A 27,901-nucleotide genomic window follows, 5' to 3' on the forward strand; every position below is an offset into this window, starting at 1 on the left:
TTGCTACCAAAACTGCCAGTCAATCGTCAAAAGATTTTCCCAATTTATTTTCTCGATTTAAGTTTTCGATAACAAAATAAAAATGACATTTGATTTTTTTGACAACTTTATTGCAGTACATCTCAGTTAAGTTTTTCATTTTCAAACAATTTTTTTTCTAAAATTGGACAAAATTTGGTAAAATAAGAAAACATTATTGTCCACATTGGAAAGCTTCACAACAGTTTACTTTACTCCAGCAAGTGTAGGCCTAAATGCTAAACTTCTTCAGGTAAAGAGCATTTTAATACACTGGAGTGCATATCCTTGATCGTTTCATAGCAAAACATTATAAAGATAACATCATTTAACAATCAACCTTCATAAATCACTTAAACTGATCAATAATTGGTGGTTTTCAACCTTAAAAAGACAAACAATACCATGACTGAATTAGTCAAATGCAATAACAAGACATCAATATAGAAAATTGGCGTTCATTTTCTTATGAAGAATGCAAACACCAGGCTAAAAGTTATAAGTACAAAAATACAATTCACAGTATAACCCCTATTTAATGGACCAGTGGAGGATATAACTACATTTCACCAAATGAATGTTTTCAATTTATTATTCTAGTCTCATCGTGACCTTAAACGTTCCTTCTCTTTCTAAGGGTAATCACAGACTGAAGAAAAGCAAGGCATTGGAGGAGCGGGGAAGTCAATTCTCTTGACAGTCAAAGGTTCTGCTTGCTCCCATTATGGCAAATATTTTCCCATCTAATGCATGTGGTCCACGTCTTGTGTCAATAATATTCAACCGGTGCTATTTACTTTCTCAATCCTTATGAATATGGGGTCAGTTGGTTGGCTGACGAATGAACTCCCTACTTATATCCAGTATATAATAACTGACAATGTTGTTTGCATCCGTGGAATTTTCAAAGAGCTTAAATTGAAGTCGGTACACAGAATTCATTGGCTACTGACCTTGTAACATTCACACACCACGAACGAAAAAACATTTTGCCATTACAAAAATCAACCTGAAGATTGACTTTGAAAGGTAAGAGGCTGGCTGGGCTGTGAAGATCACACATTAGCAGGGTAAGCAGGGAGGGGTAGCTCCTTACCCTGTGGCCCCTGAGATTTCTTGCAGAGATGTGCTATCCAGTATATCAAATCACTTGGATTTTAGCTATAGCTGTCTACAATGCACGTCCTACATCAATGAGGCCCCTCTCTCCCTAACATAAAAATTGTTTGAGTCTGCAGATCAATCTTCTTGGCTCACTCACAAAAAAGCATTGCATGAAAACTAAATTATTGTACTGAAAATAGTCTTAGTAAAATATATGTAAAACTAAGGTAAGGGACATTCCTGGCAAATAGCTACCGCATCAGTTTGAATGAATAAATACCATTAGGTTAAAGTTACATAAAAAAATATTCAAGGACAAGTGGTTAGTCATTAAATGTTCTAACATTTCACTAATATTCAAGGCAAATTGATATTTTACAAAATTATACACACAAAACCAACAGTGTTACAAATAAACATCATGAACGAAATGTATAAGTTTTATTTACTCAAACTTTAGTCAGTTGCAATTCACTTTATTTTTATGAGGAATGTTAACTGGTAAAATATAAAAAAAGCCACTGAATGTGTAAATTTCCTACTGATCATGTTCATTTCTAGGCTACGGGAGTGTGATTTGAAGGCAAAAAGAGATGAAAGAATTATTTAGTAGACCAAACTAGCAACAAAATAGAAAATAAACCTGGAAAATAGGGTCCTTTTCTTTCCCGTTTCCGACATCTTTTTGAACCACTAATTGGTAATAAATAATAATCATGAAAAATATGAGAGAAATAAGAGCAGAAAAGGAAAGGACAGTATGAAGAAATAATAATATTACATTTTATTTGCCCAAAGATATTACAAAGATACTGAGTTGATGGATGGAGTATGTACACCACGATATAAGGCACGTCACTTGAAAGGCAAAGAAGAACTACAGGAATTGGACACACCTTGAGGCACAATGGATAGTTAGGATATAATAGAAGGAAAAATCACACAAGGAAGACCAAGAAACAAATAAAAACTAAGGAAATAAAACAGGAAAGCTGTTAGGGGTGAGAGAATTTATCAACACTGAATAGAGAAGAATGGAGTACTGGCAGTCAACCAATCTTAAGATGATCAACACTGATGATAAATAAATGTGAATTGCTAATAAAACTGCATTTTTCTGTGGTATTGTGATAAATCAAAGGTTTCTGGAGTTTCCATTACAAATTACTTCAACTACTAACATAAAAAATAACAAAAGTATATTTTCTAAAAGAAAACTAAAACGGAGATTGATGGATTGCAAAATTTTCATACAAATACAATATCAAAAAGGAAAACAATGTTATCAAGGTTGGTTTTCCCATTTGTGGCAAGCTATAAACATTGACATAAAAAAAACTACAGTTATCACCCTGAAGGTTGGTTTGAATGGTGAGGGAAGAGCTCACCAATACTAATAAGCCCACCAATGGCATTTGACATTCACAGGCATCAGGGTAGGGGGGCCAGTTCCTTTTCCTGTGCCACCGATGGTTTCCCATGAAGATCTGATGCTAACCCAAAAATTACACAGCTAGGGAAATTCTTAGGGTGCCAAAAGGGGTTCCCGAGAATCAAACATGATCCTGAAGCAACACTCTACCCACTGGACTATCTTGCCCCCCATAATGACACCATCAAGAAAAAATGCTGTACAAGGATATCTGGTTTGATTAAATTGACAAAAATAATTATCATCATATGGAAACTTCAACAAAACAGATAGTTCCAACGTTTTCCGGTAACTGGTGGTATGCATTTATTACTCTGTACATCCATAGCCTCAATAACAATAACATAACTAACTTTTGAATTTCATAGTATTTCTAAGTTGCCTTATGACTCATATTAATCAACAAAGCAAGAGCTCTCATGAGCACTCGCTTAATTGAAAAACGTGAAAATATTTATGCACCTAGGGATACTATTATTTATAGCTAAAGCAACTTATCTACAGTATTTAATTCTACATTTATTTTTTCAATCCATTTAAAGCTTCTTTGAGGACTTTTTAACCCTGAACCTGAGACACCAATGATCTAGGTAAGACTCAAGAGGTTGGTCAGAAGGTTCTAACTATTCCAGCTGAACTGTTCAATCAATGCAACCAATTTCTACAACTCATGATCCGACTGAGAGAAGTGTTAACCTGTAATAGTCGATATTTATGTTTTTTGAAGAGAAAGCATCAATATTTTATATTAATTTATTCAATGCATACAAAAATATTGCATCTGCATCGTCAGATTAACTCCTACCACCATCCAGGTCAGGGATTGTAGAAGGGAATAAAGAAATCATAATTCTGAGGGAATGGAAATTAAGAATGCACTACGAATGAGGCCAATAGACTAACCAGATAAGATTTCTCTCATCAACACAAGGCTTATTTTCTTACAGCAAAATAGCACATGCTCTTTCTTTACAATAACATGTATAACCACAGGCAATCAAGGTATTTTTCCGTAATGCGGAGTTAACAATATGATCCAAATTAATGCCACTATTTCATCAACAAACAGACTTAGATTATGGATGAGAAATAATTCAGTATTATTTGTAAGGAGATATTTTAAATGTCCTCATTTTTAGAGCACTGAATTCTTCATGACTTGGAGAGTTTCTTAAATCATGGATATGTCCAGGAGAGGAAGGACACCAGTATAACCAACTGTACTTCATGAACTGATAGTTTTACCCATTCATTTCAGCAAGTTAGTCAGTTAGTGTCATGTTTCTCAAGTTGCATTTTTCTCACAGAAGGTGAAAACTCATTGCGATTCAAAGGGACCCTTGGTTACAGATGTAAGCGAAAGACCAAACAAGAGAGCTACAACATGTTCCTAACTTGTGAAATGCTTGCAACATGTAAATTTTAAGAAATACGACTTGCCAAGCCTATGACGCATGTAGCTAAACCTTGAATTTACATTTTGGAGTAGACTGGTTAAAAATACATAAAATCATGGTTTATGTAAAATTGAGGTCAGGAAGAAAAAAAATATTTAGCATATTTTTATGTTTAGAAATTAAAAATCTCAAATGTTATAATAAAATAAATAATATAAATATCAACAATTTGCAAAAAACAAACAGGTGCGATGAATGTAAATAAAAGCATCCTTGCACTGAAAAAAATTGAGATAGAAAAAATAAAAATTAGATATGCATGTTTAAACAACTAACAGAAATACCATTATTTCATCTTAAAATGTTTTTCACCAATAAAAATGGACACTATTCGTCAATAGTGCGCCTTGTCCATCGAGGACCCCAAGGAGAGATGAGATATTTTACTCTTTCATTGCCGTCTTCACTTTTGCACATCTGTCAGGTTTAAAAAATCAGTTTTTCTACAGACTAACAAAATATCAGTATAACATGAAAAACAATAGTCATTATTACTACCCCAGAGCTTGTTATCAGATTCTAAATGTTACTGCTCAACTTCCTAACCAGTTTTATACAATCACATACACTTGTTTTTCCATCTCCATCAAGTGCTTGATTTTCGACTTCTATTTTTTTTTTCCTTTCTGTTATTTTCCACCAATGCGATTCCTCATTAAAATGAAATAATGCCTTTAATGGACATCATTCTATGGTTGAGGTGTCATTTCAGGTTATTCCAAGAGAAGCCCTCCCACCTAGGAGATAACTAGACAATGCTCATTTTCATAATGAATTAATATACACCTTAATAACCAATGCAACAGCAAATAACTATTACAAGAGATATCAACCATGGCAAAGTCTATTAATGACCATGCAATTTTACAGAAAGACTGGAAAAACTTTTTAATTGGTGCACAGAGTGTCATTTTAATCTTTCCAAATGTAAATTGTCACCTTCATGTCCAAGAAAATGTTTGTCAATTTTAACTATAGTATCTATGGTATTCCTCTCAAGTGGGTGACTTCAATTACTGACTTGAGTTTTACAACTGATAAAAAGCTAAATTTTCATTTGCACATTAGATCTATTTGCTCAAAGGCTTATCATAACATCTCTTGGGGTTACTTAAGCAAAACTATGCTTCTGATTTCTCTATCAATATCTTGGTACGATTATATTGCGCCATTGTTCAGCCTCTCCTTGAATATGGCTTTGTGATGTCAACCATTCCATTTCACTTATGATATGGCTATTGAGTAATAATACAAACACGCTTTGTCAAATGGTAGTGTTACAAAATTAATTACCCTCTTTTTAATGCAGGCGACCACCCCAATTTATGCCAAACTTAAATCTAATTACTTTAAATGCAAGACAGAAGGTTGCCGACGTAATTTTTCTCCACAACCGTTTGAACAGCCCTGTTGACTCTTAGTCATCTTCCAGGCATTGCAGATAATAATGTCCCAACATGTAGAACAAGACATACTTCAATCTTTTGCGGTCGATTCGGAAGGGTCGAGGTTAAGAAGTATGAACTGTTGACACAAGATTTTACGATTGGTAAATGAGTTTTTCAATTATAATACTGACTCCGACATTTTTAACGATTCATTGAATTTTTTTTTTAAACTTCACTTTTTTTAGTTAGAAATAATTGTTGTGGTATTTGTATTGGATTACCTGTATGTGCTAAATAAATTATTATTACATATATTATTATATGAATGGAACAATATGCATAGGATAAATAAAAAAAATAACAATAACGAGCAAATATTCGGAAAAAATCAGCAAACAATTCCCAAAGGATAGTGAGATTTTACATAACTTCTCAATTCAAAAATGTAAAGTTAAGGTTCTTACCACATTGGTTTACATGGTAAGGAACATAAAAAAATGTGAGCTCTTTGAGGATTACGGGTTAACATAAGTAAATTGGGGTAATGTAAATTCAAGGTTTCACTCTAGTGATAGTTAGGACAGCAACTTAAGAGAAGGCATCACTTATCAGAAAACAGAAAGAACAGTCATCCCCAGAAACATCAATTAAATATTTCAATGTAACAATTAAAAGTCACCGTTGTGGAATCTCCCGCAGTTTCTTTGGAATCAATAAAATATTGCTGAAATTTTAAAAAATATTACAGAAAATTGCAATGGTGAGCATATAATTTTTTTTAAGAGAAGGAATAATTCTTCATGTCAAAAGTTTCAGCAAGAAGCCATTCCAAGGAACTTTTATTACTTTAGCCAACTACCTCCATTTTCTGACACAAAAAATACCTATATATGGCAATTAAAGAAAGCAGACCTCTCAATAATCTCATTTTTCACATAGGACTGAGTTTAGCGGAGAGTTTTTTAACATGATTCATGAAGCAGAGGTTTTTTGCATGTCCACACCCATTGGTACCTCACCTCACATCAACCAAAAAAACTTCAGCTAATAGCCCATAGGTTGGATCGATAGATGATGCTAGAGTCCATCTGTTATTAAGTCCTGTATTGCGCGTGAATTTCACATGCCAGTGTAATGGTACCAGTTCCTTTCCTTGTGCCATCTGTCGTTTTGCAGACAAATCTCATACTTGAAAAATCGCAGAGCTTGGGTGAAGCTAAGGGTGGTCAGAGGCATTCCTAAAAATTAAACCTGGGCCCTCTGATTAGCACCCCAGTGCTCTATCCACTGGAATACCACCTCCCTCTTCACTTCAACAAAAATGCCTCATTACTGTGCTACTAACCCATTACTTTGGTAAACATTTACTTTTTTTAACCTTTAGTTACCTGCATTGGGTCATATTGACTTCATCTTTTCATCTGCCTCAAATCATTTATTTTCCTAAAATTTTTTGAGGACATTTCTTCAATACAATATATTCTCCTGCAACATGGCTTTCATCATTTGAAATTTACTTTATCCCCCTTATATGCTCTCTTTAGGGATTTGACTTAATAAGTAAGGGAGGGGGCAAGGAGAGACAGTCACCTCGTCAACTTTCAAAGTAAGATCCCATGTATACCATTGGGAAATGTGGACTTTCAGCATTGACTTCAGGGGAAGTGGGGCACTTTTTTCCATGGGACCACACTAATTATTTGACAGAGCTAAAAAGCATAAAAAGCATGATATTGATCACCTGGTAAAGGAAAATAATACATAACTATAAAATTTTTCATTGGGATCAGAAAGGTATTCACTAAATTTTGGTACATTAAATTTGGGTTATACTGTACTTATTATAAGCATCGGAAGTAGAGAATGGCATACTTTATACGATTTTTTCCTCTGGAAACTACTTGTTATAACTTTGCCTGCCTGCCAATTCTAGGAGATATCTGTCAGGGTGATCCACCCAATCACTAGACGTCAGCTTAACTTGCCTCTGCTTCTCGGCTTGTTTCACTTCCCACTTCTTCACGTCGAGTTGAGCCTCCCTGAAATCAAAGAGAGGGCAGTTGGTATCTGATGACTGGGACATGACATAATGGAGAGAGGTTTGGTAACTACCTTGAGTGCGTGGTCCCGCAGCCCCAAACTTCAATTCCCAAGAGGGGATACGGGATCCCACAGTACGTCAGAACTGAGAATGATTCATTCACGTTGATGGATGGTTTGCGAGGATCCTTGCCTGCCCTGATTCCATACGGATATCCTCGAATGGATGTATTCATATACAGGAGTTTTTCACCTTCTGCAAAAAAATAAAGGGACTAACATCAGAGGCAAAATGCAACTGCAAGAATCCATAATGCATATCTTCTATATTATACATACAAAACCAAAGTTTACATAAGAGATGTAAAAAAGAGAGAGCTAGATCGATATCCAATGTACTGCCACTAGTACATAGCAAAACTTCTAGTAACCAATAACCCTTGGAATAGGTCATGTATCAGACTTTGATTGAAAACAACAGTCCATCGATTTCACCACAGTATCATTATCATGGAAAAAATACATGGAAATAGCCTCATATATACACTGTATTAGGTAGCATGAAAGATGCACCTTTTTTCAAAATTATGGTTCAAAATAACACCTGGGTCTTATATGTAAATGTTTGAACTCCAAAGGTTCGCATTCAATATTGAATGTTATTTTTACCGCAGATGGTCAAAGTAATACCTATTCCATCCCATTTATTTATATATGATATTAATTATTCATTTGAAGAACATTGCAGTTGGGATTGCCTAATTAAGCTCATTGCTTTCACGTGATGTGAATATAGGGTAGCTTGCTTATGTGATGCCAAAAGTGAAGAGGCACAAGCGGGATGTCAAATGAACTTGATTGTTTTCCATCACAACAAAACAGCATGTGATATTATTACTGAGTGGACTCATATGTTTTCCAAAATTACCATAAGAAATATGACAACAGGAGATGAGATATTAAACTACACAATACAATGTAAACAAGGAGTGCTAGACCTTGCTAAAGAGCATGAAAACAGATCAGCAGCAAAACATATTGGTCTACCACCTACCAAAAAAGGATTGTGCCACCTATTTGCCTTTCCTGAAACATAAGAACTAAAAGGATTGATAACATAAGTTGGTGGCATGCCAAACTTTGGCACTCCACCTTTATCTCTTAAGTTTTTGGACTCAAAATTTTTTTCCTTGGGTGTGCCCCACCAAAACAAGGTTACATCTTATTTCCCACCAAATACCGTAATTAAAACAGGAGGTGGTGAAAGTAGATGGTAGGGAAAACCATTTTGAGTTTTCTAGTGTTCACCGTGAATTAACATGGACATTATGTCAACAATTTAGAACAACCTTGAAAGTGATCTGTTCTCTTTTAGGCCAAATATTCTTGAAAATAATTAAAACTTCTATCAGATTAATCTAATTCCTATTCCCATTCAGGAAAAACCCATCACCCCAGTCAATGTCCATACCCCCAAAACAATGTCTAACATGTGAAACATGATCGCTAAATTTGACAGGATGAAAATAACTTTGATTATAATTTGTTTAATATTAAAAAAACATAATCATCATCGTTGTATTTCATTTACACTCTAAATCATTAAAATGAGGGGCACTAGACTCTGCAGGTCCACAGTTCACACTTTATTGCCCCACGACCATGGTTTCGCTACTGCTCAGCATTATCAGGTGAGGTGGCAGTGAAACCATGGTCATGCGTTAGTAAATTGGGAACTGTGGAATTGCAGACTTTTTTTTACCATTACTTGCAATACAGAGAGATTCCACCGAGTTAAGGTTGAGACAGTGTCCTACATCAAGAGGTACAACAGTCATTAATACATATTTAACAAGTATTCTTAGGTTATTTGCTATTAAAAATACACAGATGAAAAATACCATTAACTTAAATTACGACTATGAAAATGTTGCTCATCTCTTTTCCTTTTCATTCATATGTTTTTTTATGAACAAGCATAATAATCAGTTAAATTTAATGGAGAAAACATGTACAGTTGTGCATTTTTTCAAAGTTAACTGCCTTACTCAGAAGTAAAAACATTACTAAAATACAGCATAATAAAACAAATAACATCCTTCTTTCAGCCTCTTCTTTTAACTTCTCTTTTAAATTCTAAAAGATCCACTAGTATTATACCATTCCTCAAAATTAAAAACAATGAGAATAGTGGTTCCTTAGGTAATTCCATATGAAGGCATGAATTTTAAGAATTTTCATCCAATGAACAGAGTTACTAAATGAACCAATATCAGAGAAACAGAAGAAGAGCTATGCAAACAATAGTACTTTCAAAAATTTTGGCAGCACTCACTCGAAGAACAGTATCCATGGCATTAAGTTATTGTAGTCATAGCTTCTGGTCCTGCCAGTCAAAAATGTGTGATATGAGATCCCCTAATAACTGGAATTCTGCATAACCTAGGCAATGGATAATTTAGACACTCAAAGGAGAAAGCATATGTGTTCTATCTCCATCATGAGACGGATTTCTGAGGTAATTTAAAAATATTTTGGAAAATGTTGTTATATGAAACGTCCTATAGGGTTTAATATGTGTTTCAATATTATAGGTCAATGTTTCCACATCAAGGGCCAGACAAAAGGAAGATAGTTAATGCCAGGAAGAAAATCACAAGACATTTTTAAGTAAGAAGAAAAGTACATAGTAAACTTTCACATACGACATTTAGTCCGGAGATAATTATAAATTCTCTGCAAATGTCTTCCTTTGAGCTAGTAATGGACATGTCTGTCATGTCTGACACACCAAAGTTTTTCTTTGGTACATCTACTTTTTATAATTATTTATTATTATTTGGGTCAACCATTTATGGAAGATTGGATGGACACAAACTTAGCACCCTAAAATTTCTTACCCTCACCTATTTGGGAGTCTTACCATACAAAGTGGTTTTTTGACGGACATAAACTGAAAACCCATACATTTCTAAGCCTCGCCTAACATGGCCTCACCTGGCACTACGCACAAAAATGAACTGTACTTAATTTTCCCATATATTCAACATTTTTCATTCAATCCCCAAAGTCTTCAAAAGTTCATTTCCAACCACTTTATGATATTATCCTCCAAAGTTGGTGATTTCTGATCATTTTTTTAGGATTCTGAGAACCCCAGGTTCTTTTGGCTTCCAACAGATGTCTTGTCATGTATTCCACATCTAGCATTCATGTTATCCTCCTCAAGCAACAGGGATGTAGATCATGAGAAGTGAACTGGGTACTGGGGTGGGAATACAGCACAGTCCTAATTTCAACCCATTCCTTCTCTCTTTATTGATATTCTGAACATTTATCTCCGCTATTTAAAAATATTTCTCCACCTATTTTAGCAGTTCATGAATTTTTTATCGTTCATTTCCCAAATAACCCTCCCCAGCAATGCAGGCTTCGTGGGGAGAGATGGGGATACTGGGATTGGGTGGAAAGCAGTCCTAATTTTTACACAGTGAAGACCTAACAGTGAAAAACTTACTTTCAATAACGTGGAAGAGAGGAAGAAGCTGAATTATAATGCAGTCTTCCTGGCCCCAGTAATGATTGGACTCCTTCCACTCATCCGTCGAGGCAAGACAGAACTCAACTCCTCCATCACCTTGAAGGAATGTAAGCGAAGGACCTCTGTAGTTCAACACGTGATGCATGAACCTGTTTGAGCAAAAAAGAGTAAGTAGCTAGAATGCTTCTTTGTAGATGGCCAAGGGCCATGACTTGGGAAGCAAGATTTTCCAAATATTATAGACATACACCTTTCACTTCATTAACTGACCACAGTAAATTACCAGAATCTTTACGTAATACAGGTGAGGGTACACCTCTTCCCAAAATAGACTCCACTGACTACGTAAGAAAGTCACAAACTAACAAGGTGGTAAGAGGGTCCAGCTGACAGCATCTCTGTATTCTTTCAGGAAGACCTGGTTGGCAAAAAATTACACTGCTTGCTACGTCCAATAACATCACCTGGCTTAGAACCAGTGCCCTCAGGTCAATAGCCAAATGATCTCTTCCCAGTATTGGCCTCAATACCAGCTTCAGTTATTTGAGTGTCATAATATTCCTCAGGTAGTTGACGTTGACTCTTAATTATGCCTACTTTGCCCTAAGATTATTGTCTAAAATGAGAATTCAAGAGAATATTACAAATATAACTTCATAATGGGGCATTGAATTTATCTTAGAAGTTATAGAATGTAACTGGATTTAAGGAGGACCCTGGATTATAATTTCAGTAATTACTCAGCATTGATAATATAATAAGATTGCCAAATTAATTTCTCTTTATAGTGTTACTTTTAATGGCCCCATAAAAGGAGAGTAATTCATAACTGACAGTAAAATACGGTGTCACACAGGTATATTAAAATTTTCCTTTGCGACTCAAAAAGGTAAAATGAAGGAATAGTCTTGAAATCATACCTCTCTAATTGTTCATTCTTAAATATGCAGTTTTACAAAATCCCTTTTTTTCCAGGTTGACATAGATTTGGCATTCATTCTATTAAAGATAATTAGCTGGCAGCACAACAGCTGGAGTTTCCCTTAAGACCAATTTCAAATGGTCCAAATATCACTAATAATCCACATATGAACAATTTAAGTTTTAATGGAAGATATGTGTAAATGGCCAACAATATAAGAAGTCTCATGTCATCAGTGCTTCCTCCATATAGTTTTCCTTTTTATCACCAAGAACGAGGGCAGCATTATTAATCATTGATAACTTGTTGCAGTACTCAGATCTATTAATGGGAAAATCATGTTAATGAACTACAAGGTTTGCACGTAAAGAAACTGTAGCAATTTTTTCCTGATGTGTGCGTGAAGTGCTGAATTCAGACTATTGATTAAGTGTGCGCATGATCACAGTTCGTATTGGCATTGATGAGATGCAGAACACACCATTATCACTGAAAATTTGGCGATGCAAAAGATCTGTATTAAACTCGTGCTGCAGGTCTTGAAAGACAACGAAAAGCAGAGTCGAGTGCCTGCTTGCAAAGACCTTCAACCATGGCATCATGACGATTTCCCCTTTAACCCCTTTACAGGTCCAACTTGGCACCATCAGACTATTTCCTATTCCCAATAGTGTAATCCTCCCTCAAAGGACACCACCACCATGGGACCCTAGTTGCTGTCAAAGAAGCTTGCATGCCTACCCTTAAGGACTTTCCTGAATCCACCTACCAGGGAGCCTTTAAGTCGTAGAAAAGTCTCTGGCAAAAGTATGTCCATGCTCAAGGGATGTACTTTGAAGAATTTTGAGCCATTGTAACAATATCTGAAATATATGGGTATCTATTTTTCCGAGAATTTTAGAGGGAATGACAACTTTTGATTCAGGAAGGTATTCTTGATGAGTGACACTCAGAAAAACAAATATGAGTTGAGAGGAAACCTATCCCACAGGAAGGTAGTGATCTATAGAGTCACCAATATACATCTTACATCTTGTAATTTTCCAAAAAGAAAATGGCTAAGCTAAACATTAAAATAGGAGGGCAAAAACTACAGCAGGTAGAACAGTTTACATATCTTGGAAGTGTTTTGGACCAACGTGGTCTAAGTAGTAGGGACGTAAGGCCAAAAATTGCGCTAGGCAAAGAGGCTTTCACAAGGAGGAGGGAAATGATGACAGGGATGTTGAGTGAGGATATTATGAAAAGACTCGTCGAAACTTTGATATGGAGCGTAGTTATGCACTGCATGGAAATGTGGTCACTGAAGCAGGAGGACAGACATACATAGGAGCCTTTTGAAATGTGGGTATGGAGAAGGTGAAATGGACCGATAAGAAAACAAATGAAGAAGTACTTGGTATGGTGGGTAAAGAGAGGGGTTTGTTGGGAGAAATCCTATCGAGGCAGGAAAAGTGGATGAAGGGGGTATTGACCGGCAGTGGGATGTTGAAAACTGTAATAGAGGGGAGAATGTTAGGCAAACGAGGAAAGGGAAGGAACAGGATAGGGATGTTGGATGGGATGAAGGGAGGAAGGAAGTACTCAAGAGATGAAGAGGGACCTGATGTAGAGTAGGATGATGGATTTTGTGTTTTGTTACGAGTCACAAAATATTTATTTAGTAGATGTGTCCATCCAAAAACCTACCTTAACCGGTAGATTACTTAATAATAATTCTAACTCCCATCCCTATACCACCATTAAGCCAGAAAAGGCATTGACGAAAACAATTGTCAGAGTCCTGTAAAACGACCTGCCCAAGAGCAGGCTAGAGAGTCAGGCAGTCAATCAAGGAGTCAGTCTAGTTTGAGAGACCAAAAATGCAGCTCCAGGTCATCTACAGTTCACTTGTCAAGTACTAACTTTGGTTCGATCGTGTAGTCTTTGTAAGGAGGGGAGTCTTAATTACCCTATCATGAACAGGTTTAAGCAGTCAATAACAACATTATATAATGCCAGCACTTGGTTCCCATTCTTAATTATTCATGATGAGTATAACACAGTCGCCCACATATCGATACTACTCCGAAATCATTAAAATTCTTTCAACTTCTCACATACCATAAGTGGGAACTCGAAGACACCCAATGGCAAATGCCTTTTCTTTCAAAATTAACGCCATTAAATGAGTACACTAAGGTCAATGATCAATTGCGCACCCACTTGCATGGCCCTACCCTATCAAGAGAGTGGAGTCACACAATTCATGTAATTTCAAAAATAAACAAATAGATTTAAGTTCAACCTATCCACAAGTTTGACATATTAGTAGAATAAAAAGCAATTACAAGCATATCACACCTAATTTACATCTTCATTGAACTCACAAATTATGAGCTGTGATATCAACAAAACATACGAACAACAAAAAATATTTAAAATTTTAAAGTAAGGAAAATGTTCACAATGAAGTTTTTGACTTTATTTTATGTTTTATAACTTCTTCAAATGATGTTTACAGAAGAATAAAATCAGCAACATAATTTTTTGAGTAGAACCTGGGATAGGACCCAGTGAAACAACTGATGAGATTTGATTGAAATGTTGTAATATTTTCAATGTGGAGGAACAATTTAAGTGGGTGACTTGATAACCGAGCTCACCTGTTGGCACCAAGCCCTTGCTCTCGGCTGTTGTAAAGCAGCACCCAATGAGATGGACAGATCATGCCAAGCTTAAAATGACAGAAAAAATATATATATATGAGGGAACACAGTCCATAAGAGTCTATCACTATCAGAATAATATGTTACTGAGGTCAATGATCAATCATTTATGTCAGCAATCCTCAATCCTTTTCACATTTCGCACTCCTTTCACCACAAATCAGACGTTCCTTTCCCCCTTCTTTAGTTTCTTTAATTTTAAAGGCGCATCCCGAAATATAAACACATTATAGTGATATTTCTGGTAATGGATTACTTGGGGGATTGGAATGGTATGGTGGCTAACATACTAGCTTCCCACAGAGAGGGCCCAGGTTCAAATCCTGGAGATTGCAGATATTTGTCAGTGGTATCCCAATCCCTATATGAGGTGCTTTGTGGATAGCACTTTGAGTGAGATTGCATTCTGTCAGATGGTACATTGAAACTGCGGACCCCTTGGTGCCTTTCATTAAGAGTAGGCTAATGCCGACACCGGGTTTCTCTCCACCCTTCCTCCTTTCCCATCCGTTGAATACCCTATGGTGCAAATGATCTTAGCTGTCGACCGCTTCCCCTTATAACTACTACTGGATTACTTACAGAGGATGGCAAACCAGTATTTTAGAAAGTGTCCATTTTACTATTGTTTTCAAGATATTTGAAATAAAGTTTTAAAATCCCAAAATTATGCAAAGCATGAAACATCATACAAAATGTAGCTTTTCTCGTTGATGCAGCTGCAAGGTCAACTGTTGAGAGTATTGGTCCAGGAAAGTTTAAAATCCAAATTAAGGACTACAGTGAAGGTTGTACACATGTTTAAAGTTTGTATGGATTTCTTATTTATAAGCAATGAGAGCATAAAAACCCTTAACATCACCCTTGATGAATGAGGACTGGATGCTCTGGATGAATTTCTTCAATATATGAATAGTCAGCACCTGAATATCCAATGCAACCTTTTAATTTTTTTTTGGATAAAATGAATAATATATAATAAAAATTAGGGTAATAGTTTTTGGAGCAATTTAAGATGTAGTTAGCTATACTCAGTATTTTGCCCTTAGGATATTACGATGACTAGCAGTAGTCTACCAAGTTATAGAAAATTGTTGATGTATCAAGGTACTAAACGCTGCTGTACTCCTATTCCCTGACAAATAGAACAAAAAATATCCATAAATTTCAAACTACATATTACAGTAAGACTGACTATATTAAACAATATTTCCAAACTTCAGTCAAAAGACAGAAAGAAATAGAAAATAAGGGAGGAAGGAAAGATAACATGAACAAAGAGAGGAAACGCATTGGTGTGAAAAGGGGATATATGAGAGTAACAGAATTTAGTGTTTAGCCCAGAGCCGGTCCCAGGTATGGGAAAAATTTCCCCATTAACTACTTGGGGCTAACCAGTGTGGCTGTGAGTGTGTTTGTAAGTTACTGGGTATGGCATGGCAATAGGGTTAATTTCCTTGTAAACCTATTTGGGAAACAACACCCCCCCAAATAAATGTGAGCGTCTTGTCTAACTATTTTGAGTATGTATCAGAACACTGACGAGGGATTAACTTTCCCCATTAATCACCAGACCAATCTTAATATTCCCTTCCTTTTTTTATTCTTTTTACCTTGGGAGTAAAAAAACAATCTAAGGTTTAGGGAAATATAATTTAATATAATCAGTCTTAAAAAGGGTGTAAGAAGCATAATTTATCCTTTCCAAATTACAGTAACTCAATCATCTAGCACAGCATACTTTCCACCTCCCTACCAAAAACATAAACACAGTAATCAACCCGAAGGTCGGATTAGTACCTCCCTACATATCATCTAAAATGCCTATTCTTTTCCTCCCTCTACCTAGCTTATTACTTCTTCTCTATATTACTGTATCTCTTTGTAAACAGCTGAATTCTCATGCAGTGCTCATCATACACAAACTAATTACTCTTACATAAGTTCCCAATATTTGGTGAATTGATCTTGCCTGCCTTTCATTACAACTCTTCACTCATTATCATTGATCAAAACAACACAAAAATACAACAGGACAATGCAATTAAAAAAAGTTCCAAACCACTATTTTCTCAAATTCAAATAACTGTGGGAAATGCTGTGATGATCACTTTAATTGGGCCATCTGTGGATGAAAGAATTTTATAGTGTAAAAATCATGTGCCTTGTTCCTTTTTAATCCTTAGAAATGAACAGTGCAGGAGGATGCCTTGGTAGCCTAAATGGTTAAAAGAGTATGCTGGATGTCAAAAGACCCAGGTTCAAAGTGTCCTCTTGTTAATTTAATGACACAACAATAGATAAGTACTCACAAATTGTGAAAAGTGAGAGTGTCTCAGCTAGAGATACCAACCTGTGAATGTAATATTATGATGCCAACCTCACAATTACCCTAATGATGGCTCATGGCATGGAATGGATAAACTTAATAACTATTTATTAATCTAAAACCTGCATTAAGTCACATCACATTAATCATAACAACAAAAATAATGGAATATCTGCATCATTAAGTTACAACATCAGAAAGGGACTTCTCTAAGAAAGATATGAACTACTCATAAAAGTTAGTGACTGATAATTTTGCTGACATTTCTTTCATTGAATGGATTGAGAATCACTGACACATGCTATAATTGGCTATAGTAAAATGAGATAAAGCAAGCCAATCGCACCATTTTCGACATTAGTCCTTGAGGGCCAAGAGAGCTAAGGCCATTGTTAGAAGTTGGCGAGTGGAGCGGAGATGGTCTCGTGAATATCTGGGGCAGGGCACAGGCGAGGAGCCACACTTGGGAGACGGGCAGCAAGTCATTGTCACCTTCACTCTGCGATGACGGGTTCTTGTCAACACTTATACTCCTTCGACCAATGGCCTTTGGGGATTGCGCCATAGGTGCCGACCTACTGAGTGGGGAGTCTTGGCCATGCTTTGCCAAGTCTGGAAAGGTCAACGTCCTCTCCAAAACTGGCGTGCTCAAGTCAATGCCCCTGTCCTGAAATTATCAACATTTCTCATAAATATAAAAGGAATATTCAACAAAACAAGAGATAATATGTCATTTAAATCCCAGTAAGACAGTTACACCACGATGGCTATCATCCCAAAGGTCAGTTTGATAAGTGGGCGTAGTACCTAGTACTAAGCCCAAAAACATGTGAAATTCGCACATCAGGGCAATAAGGGGGGGCAGTTCTTTTTCCCATGCTGTCTGTGATTTCCCAGGAAAATCTGATGCCCAAAAAATTCCACAGCTTGGGCGAAGAGATGAGAGTGCCCAAAGAGACTTGTCCAGGAATCGAATCCCGACCCTCCGGACAATATCCCCACCCTCTCTCTCCTGGATGACCTCGTGGGACAGCTAAATGATTGGTAATTATCCAATCTAATCTTTTGAACTCTAGTATAAATATCAATCATTTAAAACAACTTGGTTAGGTTAGCTCGCTATATAGGAAACGTACATAGTTTTTTTGATATCACACATTCTGTGCACAAAAAAACTGCAAAGACAATGGAAAGCTGATAACCTAGAATCAATTTGTTTTATGGTAAGAGAGGGATTACATATGGTGAGGCTGTTACATATCTTATGAAAAACCTTGTTTCTGTCAAAGAATATAGGCATGCATTTATTTTTTAGGGCAGTTTCTGGAAAGAGATCACAATGTAATCAAAAATATTCTTAATGTGAAGGAGCCAACAAGCAATCCATTCAATTGCATAGCATAATATGGTAGCAGCTCTGTAATGTACATTGCTATCTCATCATTCATTAAGGGAGATGGGCTCCTGAAAGACAATTCAATCATGAAATAACTCCTAATTCTGTGACGAAACTAAAGATAACACAACAAGACAATGATGAAAAAAAATTCATAAAAGAATATTATAGATAATTTTAAAGTAATGGAAAAACATATGAAAAATCACTATCTGAATGTACTTACTAAATTTTTTGGTTCAGCAATGGTCCTATGAGCAGTACTAAGGCAATGAATAGTGTATTTATGAAGGCCAAGGAGAAGGCGAGGACAGTGCTGGCTTATCCACCGGGCCAGAAAAGTCACAGACAAATGCTGCTTCCTGTGAAACTGACCAGGGAAATTTATATTATCAATAAAAACCTAAGCAAGGAGCATTGTTTTTCATTTTAAACTTATCTGTAGGCTATCTTAATGCTTTATCTTGATATCAACATTTTCTAAAAAAACATTTGTAGAGCAAGGAATACTATGGAGAGTTTCTTAAAAACATACACACAATTGATATTAATCGACAAACAGCTCAGAATGAGGCATTTTTCTTCTTAATTTGAGAAAGCTGTAACATACCTTGGGGAAATTGACAAAAAGGTCTCGTGAAACACAAGGCTTACAAGAAAGAACTGCTGAAGGGAGAGACACAAGCCTTGTTAGAAGATAGGGCAAGGGAAACACAATGAAAAACAAATATTGACCATGGAGGAGAGTTATGAGAGAATGAACACTGTTTTACACCCATCTCACTTCACAGGAGTATACCGTGACATTACTTTAAATCTTCCTAAAACGGAATATCATTAAATGCCTTTTAGATCAGTATATATTAATGAGATAGTGGTGGGGGCAATTGGCAGCAAGTGAAGACGAGCAATGGACTACAAGACTGTATTTATTATGAGCCTTTTCAGGAAAAAGGAAAGTTCAAAGGCAATAAAATCAATGAATATTGAAGGAAATAGACAAAAGACTCATATGAAATATAGAATGCCGGGAAAGCAAACGCTACCAATAAGCAAAGATCAGGTCCATCATGTGTGTGTGTGTGTGCATGTTTGAAAATAAAGTGCAGGCAAAATACATGTTATGCAAATAAAAGAGGGTAAAGACTATCGTTCTCTACTTACTGCAGAGTCTACAACAGCATTCATAGTGCGATCACTGAGGGGGCAAGTCTGAGGGCCACCCTCCGGGTAATGGTCCATCGCAAGTTTGAAGGCAGTCACCAAGAGTTCATGGAATGCCTCCCGGCTCACCTCTTCACTTCCACAAAATATCTGAAATTTCACATTCCTCCTTTCATACAATGCATTTATACTTCCCAATGCAGAAATTGATGGAGGCTATAAATTAATATCATCACTCAAAATATGATTCTGCTCCAGACTCTCCATTATTAGGATATTAAAGTCAACATCAGAGAACAACGATTGTGAAATATTTAAAATGATTGATTTACAATTACAAGTTAAAATTTTTAACTTATTTAATTGACCAAGATGGGTGAATTAGTGACATAAGCATTCCTTCAAGCCCAAGGAAAGGTGCAGAAACAATGAAAACCAATGAGAAAACAAAATTGTAGATATAGAAACAACGTAAACAGCATGACCGAATGTTTCAACTTCATTGATCAGAATTAGGGTCATTTGGATGTGTGTGTAAACTATCCAAAGACCACAACCTAGCTTGGTCACAGTATCATGGGACACATGCCGCAACCATGGAGGGATCTCACTATCCATCCAATATTGTTAATTTCTCTGCTATTCTCCTTTCATCAGAAATCAGCGGTAAATTTTTTTATATCATTTGCTATCACTTACATGTCTTAGTTCAATCATACAGTAATCATTAGAAGTTATACACTTAATTATCCACTCCTGCCATCAATGAACCAGCTAGTGATGCCTAATTTATCAGGCAAATAGGTATTTAATAAATGAATATCATTTGATGCATTCTTGAGTTTTCAGAAAGAAAAAAGTCTTCAAAAATCAGTACAAATTCTTACAGTTTTCCCCAATGATTCCATTTTCTCTTTTGTTTGATTAGTTTTCTAACACCCTGAAGGGGAACAACTTCAAACATCATCATTTTAGCTCCAGGACTCCCCAAAATATAAGAATGCACAGTAAATAGAATTCTGTGTTTTCTCAGACAGCTGTGCTTATGTACTTCATCTCTAAAGCCAAAGATTCAGACAGGCACATACTCCGAGTTGTAAGACTGTGATGTAAGAGTAGTGACCAACTCCAATTAACACCCTATCCCCCTGAATATTTAGAGGTGACCCTTTGTAAAAGTTGTGCATTTCTCAGTAAAAACTTAGCATAACTAATGATAACTTCACTATGAACTGCCTTATGTAACACATACTCTGAGATATAGTTCAATTTGTCTTTCATCGGACATAACTGCCAGCACTTTGTCTGCTTGACTTATAAATGCTGAAGCACTGAGTGTTTTCTTGGATGCTTCATTCCCTTGTCTTCCCCGAAGGAAGTGCTGGTAGATGAGCTCAGCCAGTCTGGGATACGTGGGGAACACATATTTCTATGCAAATAGAAAGAAAAACAGTGAACTTTAGGCTTTAACAAAAATAGTAATTTCAGCCACAGACCATCCTCCTTTTGGCACATTATAATATAAATAAGCTAAGTTCTAGGGAGCAGTTGATTACCGTGAATGTCCTGCAACTGATACATTGACAATTTTCTTCTGCTGCACATCTTTCGACCAGAGCCTGTAAAGGATAAAATGATGACTTTGAAATTGGAATTGAACAGAATTGGGAGAATGCAACAAGAAAATGGTTAAAGAATAGGTTTCCAATGCAGTTTAGTCAATTCAGGTTGCTCCAAGAGACTACTTATATATGAAATGTCACCATGTTCTCAAACAAGTCCTGCAAAGCATTTTCTGTGTCTCCATTTCCAAATTTAGAATTTAGTTTATTCTCTACATATAAATGACAAGTATGCTTTTAATTGAAGAAGCTAAACTTACAGAGCAGAAAAGAGATCTCATGAGAATATTTGCCTCTATGGAGAGGGGGATAATGACCTAAGGTGATAGCTGGCAGATGAAGTTGGGAATATAATTTTCTAATATGAGAAGGAAAGGACACACTTGAACAAATGGAACAATTGGCCTTGCTTTTTGGGAAGCTGAATCAGCTGCCCAAACAGCAAGAGGAGGTAAGAGCATTTGAGTCAGCAGAATAGGGCAGCCCGAAAAGCTTTCCATCAGATGAATCAACCACTGACAATTAGTAGAAGTAGCAATGAAATAAGTGAGTAGACCATCACAGCTTTTATATGAGATTATTTGTCAACAGCTATGAAACATGGGCAACAGAGAAGCTGAAAAATATCAGAAGAGCTATGGTGTTGACACCAAGTAAACCAAGAAGTACTACAAAGGGTGGAAGAATAGAGAAACCTATGGCGGATAATTTCAATAGGAATATGGAAACCAACTGGACTCATCCTGTATCCCAATAATTTATAGGGGAACATAAATTGAGGGCATAGAGTAGGGAAGTCTTCAAGGTAGCAGAGGCAGTGATGGTTAAGATCGTGGACTATCTTAGATACTCATCAAAAGACATCATTCCCCTGGTGCTTTTCAATGCATGAGTTGAAATAGAACTAAATCAGAAAAGATTGAAAAGCATTAGTGAAATGGAAGGGTCACAAAAAAAGATGATTACGCTCAATTGCATTTACCTAAGAAGAGCATGATTCATGAAAGAAAAGTAAATTTTGCTTGTGTGAAATCATACACAATTCTTGAAATGATGGGTACATCATCAGAATTTCAAAGTTAAACCCTTGATTAATGATTTACTTTATTGGTGATCGCTGAAAAACTTGACACTTCCATTTGCTTCTCAAACCCTTCCACTTTGGAGAAGTGTGAATTGGAATATGATCAGGCCCTCAGGCCAACAGAATGCCAGAATGACTGAAACGCCCACCTCCCAGAATGCTGCCCTCATAAGAAATACAAAATGGCTTAGGCATGGCCAGAATAAGAATTGAGAAATGCAAAATTTTAGCACCCATATTTGAAGACCAATTGGCAACTACTTGAATGATTACTTGCTCCTTGAAAAAAGTTTTTTTTTGGGGGGGGGGGGGGGGAGCTGGAGAGCTGAATATTTGCTTCAATGACTACGAACAGGCATTTGATAGGGTGACACAGGATGTCTTAATCATTATCCTTTAATAAATTGGAGGGGGGAGAGATAAAGGGTTATTATTATTGGTATTCTACCATTTAAGGTAGCTTTTGGATGGGCACAACCACAGTACCCTGACACATTTCCTTATCTCTATTAATAATAGGTAACCTGACATCCAACACTGCAGTAATGTCCTCCTCCATTCTGCATACTTCCTCCATCCATTCAGTCCAACATGCCTATCTTATTCCTGGCCCTTCCTTGGTAGCCTAAATTTCTCCCATCTCTATCTTTCCAGTCTTCAACATCATATTTCCATTCAAAATTCTCATCATGCATCTTTCCTGCTCCTTTGGATTCCTCCAAACCACCCTTTCTCCTCCCCTCCCACTATGTCCAGTGCTTCTTTATTTTATTGCCTATCGATCCTTTTCACCTTCTCCATCTTTCTCCAAACCCTCATTTCAAAAGCCTCCAATGAAAGCATATCATCTTGCTTCAATGACCATATTCTGGCACCGTACAAAACCATGCTCCATATCAAAGTTTTGGCAAGCCATTTCTTAATATCCTTACTCAATGTCCCAGTCATCCCTCTGCCTTGAGAAAGCTTTTTTGCCTAATGCCATCCTTCTCCTTATGTCCCCACTACTATGACCTTTTTGATCAAAACACTTCTGAAATACATAAACTGTTCCACCTGCTTTAGTTTCTGCCCTCAAATTTTAACATTTAACTAAACTTTTCTCTTTCCAGGAAACCTCATAGCCATTGTTTTGCTTACATTTATTCAATTCCCATACATGTCACACTGATTTTCCAATGCACTCAGCAATGCCCTGTCACTGACTGATAAATTAAAGCTTAATTATCTGCAAACCTTCTTGAATTTATGAATTCTCCGCTGACTTTAATTCCTATCGCATGCCACCTTAGCATGTTCTTCACATGCTACCTTACCTATTCCCTCCACAGATACATTGAAAGGTGCAGATGATATTGCACAACACTCTTCTTAACACTACACCTCCGGACTCTTCATCCACCACTTGCACCAGAGCAGTTTGAGATGTGCAGGTTGTGAATAAGTCCCCTATCCTTCCAATCCACCCCTATTTTTTGCAACACATTCATATATTCTACCAATTCTATTCATTGGGACATCTCAAAATTGAAGAAACCAACAAATATATCCTGACTTTATCCTATGTTCCTCTCTATTAGAGACTTCATTACTGCTATGGCCTCTTGCATACCTCTTCTCCCATTTCTGAACCCAAACTGATCATCCCCTTAGCAATACTTTGCCCTGCTCTCCATCCTCTCACTGATGAACCAGAGAACCACTTTAGCTACCCTTGAAATCAAACTTATTGTTCTGTAGTCCTCAATTATGCCTTTGCCCTTTTTTGGGATGGGAATCATCACTGATCTGATGATATCTTCTGGCCAAACTCCTCCCTCATAAATGCTACAAATTAGTGCATAAAAACTCGTCCTGCCACAACTTTCTACACCCTTAAGTACTCCTCTAAGAATGTCATCTACCCCCATGGCTTTATTTGATTACAATGTCCTTAATGCCCTTTCCATCTCACCAACAAGGGTGCCTGAGCCTAAGCTATCTTCATCTATGACATACTTTCTTTCTATGCCTATGCTTGCTGGCATACCATATAGTTCTTCTTTATACTCCTTTCATCTCTCCTCGTTCAATTAATAATTTTCCTTATTACATACGATTATTTGCATGTATTTTTCCTTCTTACTTTCTGATAGCTATTTCGCCTTCATATACAGTCTACCCACTTCACCCTTCCTATGTAAACAGTCCGAATTCTTGTGCTGCATTTTCCACCATGCTTCTTTCATTCTATAAGTTTCCTGCCTCAGTTTCAGTTCAGGTTGAATAATCAATTGTGGAGGGGTAGAGGCTTGATAAAACAAAAGTATAATGGATTCATAGTAGAGGTGAGGATAGTTGATGTTGAGACAAATATGGCAAATGGTGTGAGACGAGGATGCCGCATGTTCCAAATTACATTCATTATATATTGTGAGAAATTGATGGATGAAGCTATAAAAAGATAGGGTGGATTAGTGGAGGAAGGAGGGAGACTGAAGTCTACCAAATACGCAGACGACGAGGTAGTGAGGATATTGAGAGAAGAAGAGCCAAAGAAAATGGTAGAAAAGATAAGATTGAAAGGGAGGAGTGTGGGATAAAAATTAATCTTGATGAATCAGATATAATGAAAATTTCAAAGAAATAAGATAATTTAAAAATCAACTTGGATTAGGTGGAGCACATAGATTCTTTGAAATTCTTTGGAAATATCATCACATGGGATGAGTTTCGTGCAGGAGAACTTAGAAGTAGGATTGTGCAAGGATAGACATCAATTAAAAAAATAAGAGAATTTGTCAACAAGGAGTATCAGCAGTGAACACCAACAAGAAGATATTTAAAGCATGACATAAGGATTCATTATGGATGTGAAACAAGGAAATATTAGGAGGAAAAAAGAAATGTCGTTATTAAGTTTTGAAATGCAGCTGTGGCAGGGAATAGAGAGGATAAGATGGACACATAGGGTTAGGAATGAAGAGGTAATGACATTAAATGGAGAGGAAAGTGGTACATATATTAAAGATAATGGGGATGAGAAAGGCAAATAGCGAAGTCTATCATGGAGGGCAGCCTGGGGAAGATGGTTATAGAAGGGGAGATAAGTTGAATTAGAGGAAGAAAGATATTTGTGACACTGATGGGTAATAAAAGTGGAAGGAGCTATCAATAAATGAAGCAAAAGTTAAATGTACATAGCAAAAATCCATATAAGTTCCATTTCAAGATATCCAAAGGCGGATTAATTTCTTATGAATAATAATCGTTATCTTATGAATAACAATCGTTGATAATGAATAGCAATCAATGCAGAACATTGTGATAGAGATTTGAATGAGTATATATTGTAATTTTGTTTTATTTTTCATTGCTTTGGAACTCAAAATGAGATAGCAGCGATGTAACAGTTATAAAAACCAGGAGCTGCATTCAGGAATGTTTACGACTTTAAAGAAACCAGTTTGGAGAAAATATACTTGGATATTGACACCTAAAAAATTAAATTGCGATATTGGAATCTTTCTATTTTGCTATATAATAATTTAAAAAAAAAAGAGACCGCGGCTGCCTATCAACATTATACCAAGCAGTTTAGTGAGGATCAGCATCAAATAATATTCATTCCCTGCGCATTGATGAAAAGTTTAAGAGTAACTATGTTTGTGTGCTAAGCGGCCGTAATTTGATTTTAAACAATAACTCCAGGTGTCACCCTTTGGAAATCACTATACCGGAGGATGTGTACATGCAGACAAGGCATGTCATAGAGGATGCAGATTAACCGAACGAGTTTGCTGTCTTCAGCAGTAACGTCTCAATAACTTTCCGACACATATCGATCGTTCAGAAACATTATCCAAATAACTATTTAAGGCTCAATTACTCCGCAAGGAAAACCAATAAGATAATTGTGCTCTACTGAAATTGGCAACCATTAGTTATTTTACCGAAGCTTAGTTTAGTATGCCCAAAAATTCACCAGTTCCCACCAAAAATTATAGAGTCGCTGCAGGTATTTTATCAACGGCTATTTCACCTCTTCGCTATTAAAAATATTTACATAGCACATGTTCTATGCTCCGGTATCCTTACATGTATGCTGGAGCTAAAAAGACGAAACTTGGTAATGAAAAATCACTTGGTTAACGTATGTCTTAGATGTGCCCTATTCTCCTTACGAGGGGTATTCGTCAGCACAATACAATCCCTAAAATTTCCCGGCAAAACAATCTACGAGCAGATTCAATCCATTTCTCTATTTAATCTGTAGAATTACTTCGCATACAATGAATTCAGATACCCGCTTCTTACTCTGGCCCACTGAGCACCAAGCGGTGAAAGAGTCGTCATATAAAAGGAGGTGAAGGTTATAGACCAACTCATAACGCCTCAAGCGAAAATTGCCGTTTTACAAGAAACCTAAATGTGATTATTCACCGGAGTTTCTGAGGTAATTATTACGACATCAAGCGAAAACTATGACATGCTTTAATACTGCCGCTGTAATTATCGCAATAGCCTTGACATTCCTTTTGACGCAAGTCAACTGATCTCATCTGATAACGCACAAATTATGCACATAATTATTTTTTAAAATATAAATTACAAATTAATGTTCTTGAGGTAAATTATAAGCACAAAACGGGAAATTTTCGGTTGATGCCACATTCATTCAGTACCCATAGAAACACGCTCATCAACTTGTGGGATAGCATATATTATTCACAACTTTTCCAAGAGTTTGAAAACGGTCCTACCGCAATTATAATTTTAGACCCATCACTTGATGTTAACCAAAAATTAACACCACTTTCGGATGCGTAGAATGCATAATTAGTTCGCCAAATCGTGGTAATGTAAACATAAACAAATGCACACAGCTGAGCGATGCTACTTACTTTAGCAAGTTTCTCAACAGGATTAATCGGTATGTTTCTTTCTTGCACCGTCTCTTTATCCTTAATTTTCAGTGTCAAAGATCGTGAGGACTCTTCGTTACTGACTTGATTTCCCATTGAGAAGCCATAAAATGTGTCCTGGTGGACACCTACACGTTAACCATATGCAGTTGCGACATATTCATGTTGTCGCAGTCTTCACTGGGAGATATTATTTAAGTCATTAGTTTTAGCGAATATCCCAAAGATCAAATTGCATAGATAGATACCAAAACATTTCCAATGTCCCGACACCAACCCGATGCTAGGGCCAGCAGCTAAATGTGGAGAATATGCGAAACAACAAAGATGGCCACGACGCGCGGAATATGAAGTAATAATTCATCGTGACCGAATTATTCTGTATGCTACTGCAATAATTTTGTAATATGCATATGTTTAATGATATATAAGGAACCATGACGTTAAAACAAAGACGTCATAACGGCGTTCAAGAAAAAGTAAATATACACTCAAAATTTTCAAACTGTTTAAAAACTATTGGCAAAAACCTAATGAAGGCATTGGAAGAAAAACTAAGACTGTCCAACAAAAAACGTAATGAAGACATCGGAAGAAAAACTAAGACTGTCAAACAAAAATGTAAAATATTATTTACAAACCCTTGCCTACCTTTAAGAGAAAAATGTTATGTAAATATTTAGAGAATAACCTTATATTATTTTGGTCTCAAATCAGGGTAATGCAAGGAAAATATCCAACTGTACAGCCTTTAAAAGCTGAAAAAGTCAACGTTGTTTCAGATGGCATAAA

The 27,901-nt window shown here is 36.4% G+C and overlaps 1 protein-coding gene across 1 annotated transcript; it reads right to left on the reverse strand.

Annotated features, from left to right (window-relative positions):
• Positions 1 to 108: 108 nt before the first annotated feature.
• LOC139694409 (uncharacterized) lies at positions 109 to 27,377 on the reverse strand. Its single transcript, XM_071592946.1, has 11 exons — positions 27,089 to 27,377; positions 21,056 to 21,118; positions 20,752 to 20,928; positions 19,500 to 19,649; positions 18,562 to 18,705; positions 17,286 to 17,606; positions 14,548 to 14,618; positions 10,957 to 11,129; positions 7,512 to 7,695; positions 7,272 to 7,438; positions 109 to 402 (listed from the first exon to the last, which is right to left on the reverse strand). Exons 1-10 carry the CDS (start codon positions 27,203 to 27,205, stop codon positions 7,297 to 7,299), a joined length of 1,542 nt encoding a protein of 513 aa, XP_071449047.1. The 5' UTR covers positions 27,206 to 27,377; the 3' UTR covers positions 109 to 402; positions 7,272 to 7,296.
• Positions 27,378 to 27,901: the final 524 nt, after the last annotated feature.

This window comes from Hetaerina americana, unplaced genomic scaffold (genome assembly GCF_022747635.1).
Source record: "Hetaerina americana unplaced genomic scaffold, ioHetAmer1.1.p SCAF_5, whole genome shotgun sequence".
NCBI lineage: Eukaryota > Metazoa > Arthropoda > Insecta > Odonata > Calopterygidae > Hetaerina > Hetaerina americana.